The sequence below is a fragment of the Bos grunniens genome, chromosome 11 (genome assembly GCF_055505025.1).
Source record: "Bos grunniens cultivar Pamir isolate PY7600 chromosome 11, Bosgru_T2T1.0, whole genome shotgun sequence".
In the NCBI taxonomy this organism is placed as follows: domain Eukaryota; kingdom Metazoa; phylum Chordata; class Mammalia; order Artiodactyla; family Bovidae; genus Bos; species Bos grunniens.
This window is the reverse complement of record NC_141175.1, coordinates 94,416,804-94,433,236: the sequence shown is the minus strand read 5'-3', so window position 1 is coordinate 94,433,236 and position 16,433 is coordinate 94,416,804. Positions and strand designations below refer to the sequence as shown.

General features: G+C 48.5%; 1 protein-coding gene across 23 annotated transcripts in view; it reads right to left on the bottom strand.

Moving 5' to 3' along the window:
- The window catches only part of DYSF (dysferlin), a 225,180-nt gene that overhangs the window by 188,872 nt on the left and 19,875 nt on the right, over window positions 1–16,433 (bottom strand). For all 23 annotated transcript variants that reach the window (XM_086323838.1, XM_086323848.1, XM_086323841.1 and 20 more), the window contains exons 2-3: window positions 8,639–8,694; window positions 7,401–7,492 (exon numbers count right to left, since the gene is read on the bottom strand). In XM_086323838.1, coding sequence (XP_086179964.1) covers window positions 7,401–7,492; window positions 8,639–8,694 — 148 coding nt within the window. The remainder of the gene's footprint in view (window positions 1–7,400; window positions 7,493–8,638; window positions 8,695–16,433) is intronic.

The following is a 16,433-nucleotide window of genomic DNA, read 5'->3' as shown; positions in this document are numbered from 1 at the left end:
AAACCAGGAAAGAAACTAAACACCAGTGGATAAGGGCACAATGGGATAGATTATGGTACACTCACGCCATGGAACATAACACGACTACTGAAAATGAGGTTGATCAATACCCTCTGACCTGGGAAAACGGTCCACGATAAAATGACATTTTACATGGCGTGACTCACTTTTGTGTCAGTAAATGTATATACTTGTATGTAAACAGATGCTCACAGATGAAGAAGACACGCACCAAGTGATCAACAGTGGACATCACTGTAGGGAAGGGAAGGGGTGAATGGGAGAACATGACTATTTCCTTTGTGACCTTTTAAGAATGGAGCTTATTTATGCTTATGTTTTTAAAAATAATTTTTGTACTCTTGTGGGCTTTCTGTAAATTTTTTTTAAACAGAAGAATATGTGCAGGGACTTCCCTGGAGGTCCAGTGGTTAAGAATCCACCTTCCAATGCAGGGACGTAAGTTGGATCCTCGACGGTAAAGCTAATACTCCACGTGCTGCGGAACTACTGAGCCCTAGTGCTGCAAGGGAGATCCAGCGTCCACAACTAAGACTTGACACAGCTAAATAAAGAAAAGAATGTGTGCAAATTGACGTATAGCACGCGTCCACATGCAGCACGTGCTTGCTGCAATATTCACACGCTGGTGTGGTTTCTTATGTGCATCCATATGGATTCTGCTATTACCACATCCTGGGCACCTTCAATGTGCCAAGCGTGGGGTAGGCGTTAAAACATTCACACCAACTCTGCATTATGGTACGGTTATTGCCTCTGTCCTGATGTGGAAACAGAGGTTCAGAGAGGTCCAGGTCATAGGCAGTGCCAGGATGAGACTCACTGCTGACAGAGAAGTTCCTGAGAGAAGCTTTGACCCTGACTCATGCCAGCCACCACTGCTGCCCTGCTCAGCTATGCAGACAACCTAGAGGATCAAGACCACCAGCTCCTGCCAGGATGGGACCCCTCAGCCACATCAACCCACTCCAGGGGTGAGTGGCAGACACCCACTGGCCAGACCTGCTCCCCCAGGCGCCTCTGCGGCCTTCCTTACATTCTTGCATGCGACTGACTCATGTTCAGCTTCTTCCTGGAAAGCCCCATTTTCCCTCAACAGATTAAGCCCATTGTCCCAGGAGACACCAGGACATCCCTTCCACCTCCACCTGGGGTGGGAGGGAGCCAAGACCTACTCAGTGCTGTCCCTACAGAAGACAGTCACCTATGTCAGGAAGATCCACCGTTCCCAAAATGTCTCCTCACAGCCCATTGTGGTGCCTAACCCCTCACCATTATCATTTCTCTTTTGGTCTAAGCAGAGACTGGGGAATAAAGCAGCATCCCCAACATGTCTAAGAAAAAGCAAAAGTTAAGCTACAGGCTGCCACCAACACTTGAGTATGAATGAGTCTTTTTCAACGACAGCTAAGAGGAGCCTTTGATGGGAAAGGGCTGGGGCAGTGGGACTCAAAGCAACCGGGACAGCCAAAGGCAGCACATGAGGGACAAAAAGGAAATGTGCCTGGAGGAAGTGCCACCTGCCGTTTATGGAGCAGCCCTCTGCAGGGCCCTGAGATGGGCCTGTGCACTTGAGTTAACGCTGCATAAGGAGGAGGGGATGGAGGCTCAGGGAGCTGACGTGAGGACCTGCCCAAGGCAGCAGGGCTATTGCGACTAGACTGCACATCTTCCCAAAGTCTATACTGGTTCCACTCCATCAGCTCACGGGGCCCAACGAGGGGGTGGGAGGAGGAGCAGCTGAGGAGGAAGAACAGGGAGCACCGTGCGTGGGGAGCTGCCTTCTGGGCCCTCCTCAGTGGCAGACTCCACACAGGCAACCCAGGTCGCAGGGCAGACGAAGGCAGGCAAGGCTCTGTGTGTGGCTGAGACAGCCCTCAATGGCCCACTTTATAGAGTCACCAGGTTGCTGAAAGGTTGGGGGTGGACCACGCTTGTCCAAAGAAAATGCTATAGTGAGCGCCTAAAGGAATGCTTCCTGAAAACAGTAATGTGCCTTCTAGCTGATTCTTGGTGTCAACCTGGGTCTCCTTCTTTACTGTCTGATTGAAGGGCCTGGGTGCACAGGCCCCCTGGGGTAGAGTTGCCAGTTCAAGTACAGTACTGCCTGTTAAGTTTTCATTTCAGATAAACAATGGGGAATTTCTTAATATAAGTATGTCTCATGCAACACTTGGGACATTCAAAATTAACTGTCTGTCCTGTATGTTTCTCTGTTGAATCTGGCCACCCTACCCCAGGCCTGGCTAGGCCTGGAGCCAGTGAGTTACCGTAATCAAGATGAGCATCATTTTGACACAGATGTTTTATGCTTCTTGTTTTTGATTTTGCTATGCCGCTCAGCTTGTGGGATATCAGTTCCCCGATCAGGGATCAAACTGGACCCTCAGCAGTGAAAGCAGGAAAACACAGAATCCTAACCACTGGATCACCAGGGAATTCTGTAACCCTGGTGTTTTGACAAGTGGATACTTTGACCCCAAGGAGACTTTTGTGTCCATATTTATATTTACCAAACATTTAAATTTAAAAAAATACACCTACATTAATTAATTTCCACTGGAAAGGCATTTTTCAGAACAAATTAAATTAAACCCATTTAATTTGTTGATGTATTTTCTATACAGTGTAATTAAACTCTTTCCTTTTTTCGATCTTCATTTTTATTTTACCTAAATTATTCTCATTGGTAACAATTATTTTCTATTTACATTCCCAACATAGGTTTGGTGCAAAGCTGTTTGTTTTTTGTTTTTTCCATCTTCTGGTACAAAAAGATCAAGCTTTATCAACTATAGGTCTCTCCCATTCTTGAGTTTTCTTTTGTGGAATTGTTAAGTCTAATTCTCTCAGGCCAATGTTCACAGTTACCAATGGAATCCCTCAGTCAGTCTTTTAATTTCCTTAACAATTTTGCCCATGATTATTGTATGGTAATCATTTCTACCAATAACTACATCGATAAACTACAGCAAGAATTATATTTACTTCTTAGTTAATCCATGAAAAAACTGAGAGCCACTCCTTGCGCTAATGCCGTGGGTGCTCAGCCCTGGTGCACACTGGCCTCCCCTCCCCTGTGCGGATTCAAGAAGTGCTGAGGCCTGCACTCGACTCTACCTTCTCCTTTAGTCAATTTGCTGCAGAGCCCAGACATTGATCTATCGTAAAGCCCGTAAGTCATTCTAAGATGCACCCAGGGTTGGAGCTCTGTTCCAAAAATCTAGAGCTGCACTGTCCCACACAGCAAAGAGCCACTACACATGCAAATGAACTATTTAAATTTAAATTAAGCAAAATTTAAGATTCAGTTCCTCAGTTACACTAGCCAACACAGAATGACTTCATCATCTCAGTAAGTTCTATCCAGCAGCACTCACTGGTCTAGAGTGGAGATGACTGGTTCTCACTCCCTAACACCCGGGAGTTCGTAATGATGCACAGGCCCTGGCCCCAGTTAAGTCAGAACTTGCAGGTGGGCCAGGCACTGGTGTGTTGTGTCAAAACTGCCAGTGGTGCTACTGTGTCTCATAGCCTGGATTGGGAACTTCTGGGCTCAGCGTTCCAGCGGTCAAGCAGTTGGTCAGGGATCAAGGTCAGCTTCCCCTCCAACATCCTTCTGAGAAGCCCAGAGTAAACAGGAAGTTGTTGAATGCAGCCTGGGACACAAGTCCAGGACCCACCCTAGCTGGATCGGCACAAGTGTCTCCCATCCAGAGGAGTGACGCTTCCTTTTTGCACTTGAAATCTGATTTTATGGACACAGTTTTGATCCACCCTTGCAGTCGGTTCAGGGTGGGTGGGATGCTAAATGGCCCAGAGATAGGAACCCGCCTGAGAGGTTCCCCTCCTGAGAGATTCCAAGACCCCACTCCAGGCCAGCAGACCAGTTTGGCACAACAAGGTCACTCAAAACTGCCAGCAGCCATGGAGGAAACACAGAAACCACGGGGAAAGAGAGGAGAGTGGAAGTGGGGGAAGAGTCATAGGAGAGAACGGATAAAAGGAGAGGGGCCAGGAGGGAAAGGGAGCAAAGCCAAAGACCTTTGGAGACAGAGGTGCAAGTGAGGGGCTGGAAAGAATGCGTGAGGCATTGAGGGGACTCTAGGAACAGCAGGAGGCAGGGATGGAGGTTTGGCAGAAGGAGAGGAGGAGGCAGAGGGGAGGCAGAGGCTTTGCTGGAAGAAGACCTGGGAGGACCCTTGGTGGGGCTCAGAGAGCACCCGGGACGGCCAGGGATGAAGGGACCACCTCGTGACAACCCTGTGGGCCTCACTGACACCGAGGACAGTCTGATGCCAACGGTCAACGTCACACCCATTATTTCCCTATTTGCTTCCTGACCAGACACTGACAACTTGAGGGTAGTAAGTAGGTGTTTCACATAAAATGTTCATTAAATTGAATTCACTATTTTTTTTCCCTTTTATCTTTCAGAATGTAAAATGTCATGTGGCTGCTCTTGTCGCTTCCTGGAAAGGTTCCTCACTTTCACAGCCTTAGAAATGCTAATAACTTTAATCTGGGATTCTTTTCTCAAATTTCAGGAGCAGAGTGAATGTGCTGTGTGGTCCAACCATGGGGGCCTGACAGAAGAACCTGTGTGTACCCGCCTCCCCTCTGCGGCTCCACTGGGCTTACCCCCATACACCTTCCATCCAGTCAAACTGCTCTCCAGCCTGCATACCCCACTCTGGCAACAGCTCCAACAACGAAACCAAAACTCTATTATTCCTTAAATTCTTCAGGTGTTTGTGAATGTAATTTTAAATTCAGCTGAATTAAAATTTAATAATTTTTGAAGTGAAGTGAAAGTCACTCAGTCATGTCTGACTCTTTGCCACCCCATGAACTTTATAGTTATGGAATTCTCCAGGCCAGAATACTGGAGTGGGTAGCCATTCCCTTCTCCAGGAGATTTTCCCAACCCAGGGATCAAACTCAGGTCTCCCACATTGCAGGCGGATTCTTTACCAGCTGAGCCACCAGGGAAGCCCATTAATAATTTTTAACTGCTAGAAATACAAAATCAAGATAACTGTTTATAAAACTCAAAAAATAACAATCAAATAGTTATGGGAAAGAAGTTTCTGTTTAAATTAGAAAGCTTTGTCAATTAGGTCTTCTGCAGACTAATGTTTGAGGAACTGATTTCCAGCACACTGGTCTCACAGTGACCTGGTCATGGGGGAAACTGGTTTTCAGAGAGCTGACTTCCCCCTGGGAGCTAAAGGACACCCACAGGGGCCAACGAGAGGGTTCCAAGGTGCGATCCAACCTGTCCCTCCTGTGACCTCCAACCCACAGGGCCAGGCCGATCCATGTGTGACACTGGCCTGGTATCACCCCAAAGGCCAGCCTGGCTCTTGAACTGATCAAAAATGTGTTCTTGAACCCTGCTGCCTTCCTGGTCTTAGAAATCTCCCCACAGGGCCTGAAAAATGCTGAATATGATCATGAAAATGAAACCTGCATTTCCTCTGCATGCCTTTGCCTTGCTAAGCTCCTTCCAGAAGGGCCTAGCACCCGCCTGGGGCTTCCGGGAGACTCTGAGAGGTGCAGGGACACAGTGATTCTGACCATGTTGAAGACCCGCCCTTCAATCACAGCTCTGCCATCACTAACCTTCAGGGAAATCACCCGGCCTCCTGGAGCCTCGATTTCCCTCTGTAATGATGACAGGTATAACAGCAACCCCTAACGATTAAAAAAGATCCTTTATATAAAGACTCAGCATAGGACCAGACACTTGGCTAAGCTCTCGGTAAACATCAGCTGTTGTGGATTTGCTATTATTATCCTCAGCCTGATGCTGGAGGCCCCCTCCCAGTCGGGCCCCCCTGCTCCCCTCTCACTGGGCGGCACAAGCTGTGTGACTCGGTCCCACCTGTAAGGCCTTAGCCCACGGCCCTGTGTGACTGACAGAGGAAGGCCCTCCGTTCCTCTCCTCTCTCAAGCCGACTCTGGCCTCCGACTCAGCCTGTGTGGCCCTCCTCCAAGAAGCTTTCCAGGACCTGGAAAGCTTCCAGCGCTGCTCCCCCCCTCACCCGCAGGTCCACCATCCATACTTGTCAGAAGCTGCCTTTTTCCCACAAAACGACTGTGTTGGAGTAGTTTAGTGTGAACTAATTCCGGACCCTGCTCCTGTGCAGGTGGGGGCTGCTGAGGTCCAGACTGGACAATACGGACCCAAGACGCCCTGGGCCCCACACTTGCAGCCCCACCTTGGGAGGGCGCACTGAAAGCACCCCCGTCCTCCCCACACGTACCAAGCTCTGCACTCACGGCCCGCAGAGACTGTGGCCGTTGGGTTTTTTCCAAGCTTTTTAAGATTTCAAACTTCCGGATATTTTGCAGCCTGAGACCCTTGTGGGCCTTCCCCAGATCAGAATCTTCCCTCCTCCCTTCTCCCCTCCCCCACCCCAGGGAAAGACAGCCGGGCCCCAGACACCAGCTCACCCAGTTCCCAAACAAAAGTTCCACTGTCAGCAGGTCACAAAACAGCCAAGTCCATGCCTGATTCTTGGGTCTGGACCTCGGCCAATGGCACCGAGAGCAGGAACCCACTCCTGCCGGCACCGTCAGACCCAGCAGGGGCTGCTGAACCCCCACCATCACATTTAAGGCTCAGCACTGGGTGCCCTCACACCTGGTATCTCCCAGGCCACCCCACCCCGCAATCAACAGGGCCATCAGTCTGCAAGCTCGGCTGGCCATGCCCACTCCCCACACCCTGACCACCAGCACACAAAAGGCCAGGAGCTCAGTACAAGAGGAAGGACCTGCCATCGGCCAAAGAGCCTACTTTTACCACCACAAAACTTGGAACTCTGCTCCTCCTATTTCCCCTGCCTGGAAACCCTCCCCACTACAAACTGACACATGAAATGACATCAGGAAACATTGCCACGGGATGGTGGGCAGCCAGCGTGGACTGCGATCACTGTCCTGACTTCTAAACCACAGCTCTCACCTCGAGTCCCACCTCTTGCATGAAGCCCTCCTGGAGCGCTCCCGCCAGTGGCTGCTCTGCTCACCCGTCTCTTGCAGTGGGTGGGGAGAGAGGGCCGTGCCAGGCACCTCGGGGCTGCAGCAGGACCCAGAGAGCTTTCTCTTCCCTGCTCCCTGGGGCACAGGCTGTCCTGGGAAACATGCTCCCATCTGACTCTAGCCCATCTTCCTTCCCTGCCAGTTCACCCCCAGCTGAGTTTCTGACGCTACAGTCAAGCCTTTCCCCTCCCGCTCCGGGCCAGGCCCATGAGTGGCAGGTCTTCACTAAACTCCAGCTCTCCAGAGTCCAGATTCCGGAATCGGCGTCTGCCACGACCCTACCCACACAAACCCACAGGTCACAGAGCCCCACCTCACCATGGCCTCACCTGTTCCTCCCCATTGTCTCATGGTCTTTGACCACCACAAGAAGCTCGGAGCCCTGGTCCAGGGGGATACCCTTGAGGTCCCACTCGAATCCCTGGAAGAAAAGGAGAAAAGATGTCTTAATCCGTGGGCCCCTAGAAGAGAAGAGACTGTGTCTGGTTCCCCCTTGGCACTGAGGGGGCATCTGCGACCACTGCTGGGGGAGGGAGGGATGCGCGAGCAGAAGAATGAATACGTGAGTGGCAGGGTCCCAGGGCTTCAGAAGTTGACAGCGAGAGCTGAAGGCAGCAGAAGAGGCCAGACCCCTGTGACCCCCTCCCCACAACTCAATTCTACCAGTCACCAGGAGCACAGCTGGGGAAAACGCCAGGTGACTCTGCAGGGCCCTCAATGTGCTCATGGAGCAGTCAGGCCCCTGGTGACAGCATGCTTTAGTGCCACATAGGTCTCCCGTAATCCCAGGATCCTTCTCAGAGCAAAGGCACCCCATGCACCTCAACCCTACCCACACAAGGCAGCCAGGGCTTCCAAAGATGACCAGGGAGCCATATAAAGAAAGCTGGCTGACTAAGTCTCAAACAAGAGCAAGTTATACAGCCGATGGGAGCCAATTCTTTTGCCAATTAGAGAATGATGAATCTCTGAGCAGATAACACACTGACCGACAAGAACCTGAATTGGTGAGCAAATAAATGAGCATCTCCCAACAGAGATTTAGTCACTAAAACTGTTAAAGGCTATTGCAAAATGCTTTAAGCAAATCATTTGCACAGATAAGTTACTGCAAACAGGCAATTACTTCCTGTGGTTTAAATTACCTAAACATTGTCAGTTTTTCTAAAACAATGTATTCAATGTAACCCAAACTAAAAATGGAAAAGCAAGCAAGCTGGTTGAGGAGGGGGGCAGAGGCCAGCAGGAGGCAGAGGAGGAGCCAGGGAGCAACGTGGGGAGGAGGAGGCTCTGGGTAAAGACAACAGCCTGTGTAAGGGAGACAGGCGATCTGAACACAGCCTCCACCCGGCTGGCCTGGCCAGAGAGGAGCAGAGAAGTGCACTCCTCACTCCTCTCCACGCTGCCGTCACAGCAGAGGGCAGACCCCGGCCAGGACACCGCCTCTCCTCCCGGGTTCCTCGTGCCCGGAGGATTCCTTGGCGATCCAGACCAGAGCCCCTCCTCTGGAAGACAACACCACTGGAAAAGCCACTGAGCCCCCTGACTCATCCCGCAGAGGACATACCTCATTCCACACAGGGTTCACATTGTTCTTGATGACTTTGGTTCTCTTCTTCACACCTACAAGAGACACAGAAGGTGAATGAAGAGACACACCCCACTCTGCACCTTCCCCAAGTGAGGGCCAGTTCCCAGACGCGCACTGCAGCCGGCCCCCAAAGGAAACCTTACAAAACCCACAGGTCCCTGAGAATGCCCCCGGTCTGCAGTGAAAGCCCAATGCCAATCACACACGCCTCTCAGCCCTGGGATGGAGAAACAGCAGCCCCATCTGAAGGATCGTCTAAAGGAAAAGACCCAGCCTAACTTCTTTTTCTCAATATTTTATTTTTATTTATTTATGTTGCTGCTCTGGCTCTTAGTTGCAGCACACGGGATCTTTAGCTGTGGCTGGGCACTCTGAGCTGCCGCATGTGAGGTCTAGCTCCCTGACCAGGGATCCAAGGCCCCTCGCACTGGGAGCTCAGAGTCTCGGCCCCTGGACCACCAGGGAAGTGCCAGCCTGGCTCTTCTTTTTTAATTTTTTACTTGTATCCGAGTATAGCTGATTAACAGTGTTGTGATAGTTTCAGGTGGACAGCAAAGGGACTCAGCCAACATCTACATTCTCCCCAAACTCAGCCTGACTCTTCTTAATGAGTCTGTTATTGTTCCTCCAGAATTTCTAAATAAAGTCTTGAAATTGTCAAGTTTCTGATTCTAAGAATGAATGATCTTCATAGAAAATATTCCATTTTTCTTTTAAAAAAATCTATCTCCACATAATGTATGATTCCATTTATGTGAAATGTTCAGAATAGGGAAATCCACAGAGACAGAAAATAGGTTAGGTGTTTCCAGGAGCCTAGAGGGAGATGGGAATGGCAAATGAATCCTTCGTGGAGATTTCTTTTCGGGGTGATGAAATGTTCTGAAATTAGATAATGATGACGATTGTACAACATAGTGAACGTACTAAAGACCATTTACACTGTACATTTTTAAATTATTAAAATGGTGGCTTTTAGGGTTTGTGAATTTTACCTCAATCTAAAAAAAAAAGGATCCTCCTCTCTCTCACCTTGAAGGCATCTATCTGAAACGGGCTATTTTACCTGCTCGTGAGGGCTAGGGTGAGTGGACACAGAAGGGACAAGAACTCACGCTGCTGAGTGCCCCAGGCGGGAGCCTGCTGAGCCTTTCCTGTGGTGTTTGGGCCTGAGGGGTGGATGAGAGGAACAGGAGGGGCCAAACGTGTCTGGCTTTTCCATTAAGCATCAGGACGGGAATGATTCTGTGCTTAATAAACGATTTAAAGTGTTCAGCCAGACACAGAACTTATATTTGGGTTGGATATGAAAGATCACCAATTCAACCCCAACTGTGCAAGACCCTTCAGTGAGAAGCCTGTGGCTCCACCCAGACTGCTCAGCATTCACAGTGTCCTACCTGGACTGACCCTTGGAGCCTCTGGAAACATCCCCCAGGACCCCTGAGTCCTCTGAAGCTGAGCACTGTCTGTTTCCTTTCTGCAGGTCCAGCCCCCATGGCCCAGTTCCGAGCAGGAAGGGAAGAGGGGAGCAGCTGGGGTCATGGACACATGCAAGGTCTGGGGACAGATTTGGAGGAAGGGAACAATGTCTTCCCAGGTGGCTCAGCGGTAAAGAATCCGCCTGCCAATGCAGAAGACTCGGGTTCCATCCCTGGATCAGGAAGATACCCTGGAGAAGGAAATGGCAACCCACTCCAGTATTCTTGCCTAAGAAATCCCATGGACAGAGGAGCCTGGCAGGCTACAATCCATGGAGTCACAGAGTCAGACACGACTGACTGAGCACGCATGCATGCAACAACAGAGAAAGGAGTAAAGAAAATCGAGGAGAAAGAAACATCCAATGGAGGATTGGTAGACTTAAGACAAAGATTCAGGCCCCCTGAGTCCCCTCAGAGGTCCTGATAAATCTTTCCCAGCGGGAGAGGATGAGCCCCACCCACTCCACCACCTGCTGAAAATCATTGTTGAGGGAAAAGCACGTGGACTTTGAGATGACACCGATCACCATAGAACACTTATTTTATCAGAGACCCTAGGGCAGCAGTTCTTAAGTTTTTGGTCACAAAATGTCACTCTTAAAAATTAAGAACCCTAAGGAGCTTAAGTAAAACTAAGGTAACTTGTATCTATCGACTTTTACTGTATTTGAGGTTAAAACTGAAGCACTTTAAAATATTTATTTGGTAATTAATTTTACATTAACAAAAATAAGCCCAGTACATGCTAACATAAGTGACATATTTTTATGAAAAATAACTATAACTTCCAAAACAAAGGAAAAAGGAAAGCGACACTGTTTACTTTTTGCAGAACTCTTTAATGCCTAGCTGGATTATCATATCTTTGTCTACATTCAGTCCATTGAGATGTCTTGTTTTAGTTGACATCTATGAAGAAAATCCAACCAGACATATAGATGGAAAAGGAGTTGCATTTTAATAAGTTTTCAGATAACTGTGGATATTCTTCTCTCATACTACACCAAAACTTGACAAGTAGTATTTCTTAAAGGTTAGCTGCAGAGTGAAATCTGAAAGCAGAGTGATAAACATTTCGTACTGTTACATTAAAATCTGTTGTCCTATCTTGCATTTTGAATAACTCTTTCACCCATGCAGGACTCTGTAACATCTTGCGTTGGTCATTTGGGAAGTAATCTCATCAGAAAAGTCATTAAATACTGGGAAACGCAAGACAGAAGTGTTCTAAAATTCCAATGTTTGTTTGAAAGCTCAACTTTTATGATGGGTAACAAATGATAAATGTCAGTTTAAAGTAGCAGGCTCGCTCACTCATTTCCAAGAAAATATCTATCAAATGCCCAAGTCTGAATAATCATAGCTTGTCAGTCATTCTTTCAAGTAAAAACAATATTCCACTTTTTAAATTTTAAAACAAAAGGCTAGTTCAACACGCCACTTGAGCAGTCACCAAGTGCTTTTTCTTGCAACAATCGTCATTTCCCCAGGGGCAGCAGAAGTGCTCTGGGCATACTTCCCATCTCAACACAGAAAACATTACAAAAACAGGTACTCCAGGATCAAGATTAGTAAAATCAATGATTGCACAGCTTTATCAGGGACATTTTTCAATAAAACTAGCTTTTCTTTTTCAAACTGTGAGTACTGGCTTTTTTTTTCCCCTTCAAATTACATGCTGTTATTCAGTCACTTAGTCGTGTCCGACTCTTTGAGACCCCATGGTCTGCAGTACACCAGGCTTCCCTGTCTGGAGCTTGCTCAAATTCATGTGAGTCAGTGATGCCATCCAACCATCTCACCCTCTGTCGTCCCCTTCTCCTCCTGCCTTCAATCTTTCCCAGCATCAGGGTCTTTTCAGAGGAGTCAGTTCTTCACATCAGATGGCCAAAGTGTTGGAATTTCAGCTTTAGCATCAGTCTTTCCAACAAAAAGTCAGGATCGATTTCCTTTAGGATTGACTGGTTTGATCTCCTTGCAGTCCAAGGGACTCTCAAGAGTCTTCTCCAACACCACAGTTCAAAAGCATCAATTTTTCAACGTTCAGCCTTTTTTACAGTTCAACTCTCACATCCATACATGATTACTGGGAAAACCATAGGTTTGACTAGATGGACCTTTGGTGAAAAATACAACCAGTACAACTTTTGTGCCAAAGCCCTGTTAGTATTAAGGCACCATCAGTTTCACTTTTCCATTGCTGTTGCACCAGTGGTACAAATATCAACACAGTGAAAAGCGCAAACAGCATCTTAGTGTTATTGTGGAAACACGTTTAACCTTGCTGACCTGCTCAAAGTTCTGGGGATTCCCCCACAGGTCCATGTACCACAGTTGAAGAACCTCTCAGGAAATTCATTGAACATCTGTTTCCTCACCTGTAAGGTTGCCATGCCCTTCTCCAGGGGGATCTTCCTGACCCAGGGATCAAATCATCTCCTGCATTGGCAGGCAGGTTCTTTATGACTAGCACCACGCACTTAGCATAAGGTCATAATAATATCTCTTTACAGGGTTGTCATGAAAATTAAACAAGATAGGATGAGAGAGGTGCCTGGCACACAGCACGCTCATTAAGTGTGAGTTCGCTTCCCCTCCTTTCCCCTCTGAGCCTCAGTCTGTTGCATGTAGTGAACTCCTACTGATCCTTCAATGCCCAGCTCAGTTGTTTCTGCTCTGATATGCCTCCCCTGACTGCCGCAGACAGAGATGGTTGCAATCGGTGAAAACATATATCGAACAGCAGGACAACGCTGCACTTCTATGTCTCTCTCCCAACTAGAGTGCAAGCTTCAGAGGGCAGGCACCATGCCTTACTCACGATAGGAACCCTAGAAAATAGCAAGTGAGAGTTGCTCAGTTGTGCCTGATTCTTTGCGACCCCATGGACTATACAGTCCGTGGAATTCTCCAGGCCAGGATACTGGAGTGGGTAGCCATTCCCTTCTCCAGGGATCTTTACAACCCAGGAATCGAACCCAGATCTCCCGCACTGCGGTCGGATTATTATAGCAAGGTACCCAGTAATTGAGTATGAAATGAATGAGTCCTTTTGTTTCCCAAGTTGGGTGCAAGTTCATGTCCTCACTAGAGGGCAGAGCCACGCTTCTCAGAGAACGTCAGAGACTACATTCACAGTCTGGCTATATGTCAACAGACAGAGGGGTAAAGGAGGCACAATGGAGGGGGAGATGTCCTTAGGGGGCCCAGTGATCTTATGAAAGCTGTCCCAGGCCTGCTCTGACTGAATCGCTCTGAATCCCCTTGAGGGCCATGTTGGTGTGGCTCCAGCTGGGGTTAAACACATGGCTTTGGAGTCATTCAAACAGCAGGCACTACTAAGTGACCTAAAGTAAAACTTGGCACCTCTCAAAAGCCTTAGCTCCCTTGGCAGTAAAATGATAATAAAAAAAGAATCTCTACTTCACTGGTCTTGAGGGGATATGAGATGCTATCTCAGTGTTCACTTCCCCTCCCCTATCAACTTTCCATGGCCTACAGGAGTAACATGGAAAATTCCATCTGCAGCCTCTCTTGAATTGTCCACTTGGAAACATAACTTGGTGCTTCTGGCTAGTCGCAAATTAGCAGTGTCCATGTGCCAGCCCTGTGCAAAATGTCTTTTAGACATTTTCTACTTTCTGCCTTCCCTGCAGATGAGAACGAAGGCCTTCAATATGATTACACTAAGTCCCAGTGAGAAGAGCCGACTCTGGGACCGTCTGGATGATGTGAATGGAGGGGCCACCGATAGACTCTACAGCCCCAAAGAAGGGACAGAAAGAAACGAAACTTTAACCCCGCACAATCACATGACTTACAGACACAGAGGAAAAGGAAGGCAGGCTGCTAATTAGGAAATAGTTTCTTCCTCATCATGGATTTAGACCTTTCCTGTCCTTAATCATCAGTTTTGGCCTTGAGAGATGTGGCTTTATGTGTATAAATAAACAGACTCAATAGTTAAAGATAGATGAGCACTCACAGCTCCTGCCAGGGGTGTGGAGAGGGGATTGCAGAATTGGGGGCAGGCGGGCATCTGTGAGAATCATGCTGGAACCCTGGAGTGTCCCTCCAGACTGAACGACTCAGTGAAGAGGAGTGAGCCTGCCATGGGAGGACTCTTCTGTGCCCCATGGAAATTCTTCACTTGTTTTCCCCTACCCACCCACCCCACCTCAACCCTACATTCCTACCAGAGTCACCCATGGCTGTAGGGTAATGTTTTTCAAACTGCTCACTGGGAACCATTAGCAGCCCATGACATCAGCTGAGTAAGTTAACCAATATGTCTTTTTAATGACAGGCTAGACTAGAGAAGAAAATGTCAGAGCACATCTTTCATGTGAAAGTACTATTACTCAAAACTTTTGGTTATATTTTCCCATATATACTTATGTGTGTAGTCTATCTTGATGTAAAATACATTTCTTGTTGTAGATAACAGCCCCAAAGTTTGAAAATGATCACTTAAAGGAAGGTTGTCAGAGGAGAACTGGAGGACAAAGAAATCTTGGCCCTTGAATGTTGAGAGGCAAGGTATGTAACAGAAAAAGATATAGTACATTGTCTTAGCCCCCTACGGAGCCAATTCTGATTAAGACCATGGGCTGTGGGAGGGGATATAGGAAGGAGGCTTAGAGACACGGAGCAAAGTGAAGTTAAGAGGACAGCCCATCCTGCCCAGCCGGTGCCTGGGGCCACCCGGCTGAGCAGTCTCCACAGGGGAAAGGAGCCTCACACATCTGACACCTGAGCATCAGACACAGCCATGGCCTCACACAAGGAACCACATTCCGCCTGGTGAGGTCTACCTGTCAGCAGCCAGTTGCTGTCCCTGCTGCCGTCTGGGCCTCATGGCTCATTCACCTTTTCAAGCCCATCTTGTGGGAACAGGGCTTCCCGGATGGCTCAGTTGGTAAAGAATTTGCCTGCAGTGCAGGAGATGAGGGTTTGATCCCTGAGTCTGGAAGATCCCCTGGAGGAGGAAATGGCTACCCGCTCCAGTATTCTTGCCTGGGAAATCCCATGGATGGAGGAGCCTGGTGGGCTACAGTGCACAGGGCCGCAAAGAATCAGACATGATCAAGCTACTGAACACACAGCACTTGGGGAACAAGCCCCTTTCAATGGTCTAGGACACTTGTGAACCGCCCCCACTGCTAAGGCCTGAACACATATGGATGGGGGTGACTAGTGGAAGGGAGCACCCCAATCTCTGGCAGAACAAGTGGGCAGTCTCCCCATAGCAGTGATGGGACAGACTCCCTCCCCCTACACAATGATAAGGTTGAGGTACATTTCTGAAGCAGACAAAATGCTTGTCTTTGTAACACTCATTCAGTGGAATCTTCAGAGCTGGTGGGATCACAGAGAAGATAAAAGCCAAAGCAAGGGCCTTCACTGAGAGTGCACATCACAGTCTGTAACCTGTTCCCATGCTTCTAACTGGGTGGGGAAGGGGGCTGGGGCAAGAGGAAAGCCCATCTCAGATTCTGACATGGATGCACTCAGGGTGGCTGGAGGGACCGTTCACCTAGAGATGGAGCAGATGGAAGAGGAGATGGGACGTCTGGGACTCAGAGAGAGGGAGATACGGGCTGTTTCTGCCCACGAGTCAGGTAGCAGATCCACTATGGAGATGCAGGGCACCTTTAGATCTTGCAGGCAGCCTCAATGCAGCCTCTCATTTGCTCCACAAACGTATTTTTAAACATCTGGGGGAAGCAGGGCCTGCTCTGGATGTTGCACTGCTGCTAGCAGACTTTGTTCAGTTGCAGCAAGGGCCACTGTTTGCTGCGCAGCCCGGGCTTGTCATTGCAGTCATTCCTCTTGTTGCAGAGCACAGGCTCTAGGCACTCGGGCTCGCTAGTTGTGGCGCACAAGCTTGGTTGCTCTATGGCATGTGGGATCTTCCTGGACCAGGGATCAAACCCTTGTCTCCTTTATTAACAGGCAGATTCTTGTCTACTATACCACCAGGGAAATCCAGTCCACAAATATTTATTGAGGACTTGCTCTGTCCTGGGCACTCTCTTGACACCTCATTAGAATACCCATTAGATAAGCAAAGCGATAAGAATTCAAAGTTAGCAGCAGAAACCGAAACATGGTGGAAATTGAATGGCTTCTGCTGAAAGAAGGTCTGCTTTACTTCTTAGCACAGATACCCGCTAACAAAAAGGGTCGGCAGACTCAGATAACTCTGATACTTGCCCGCCACCTGTTCCCTAACTCAAGCCTGCACACCCTGAGACTGGGCAGCAGTCACTCCCCGCCTTCCCTAT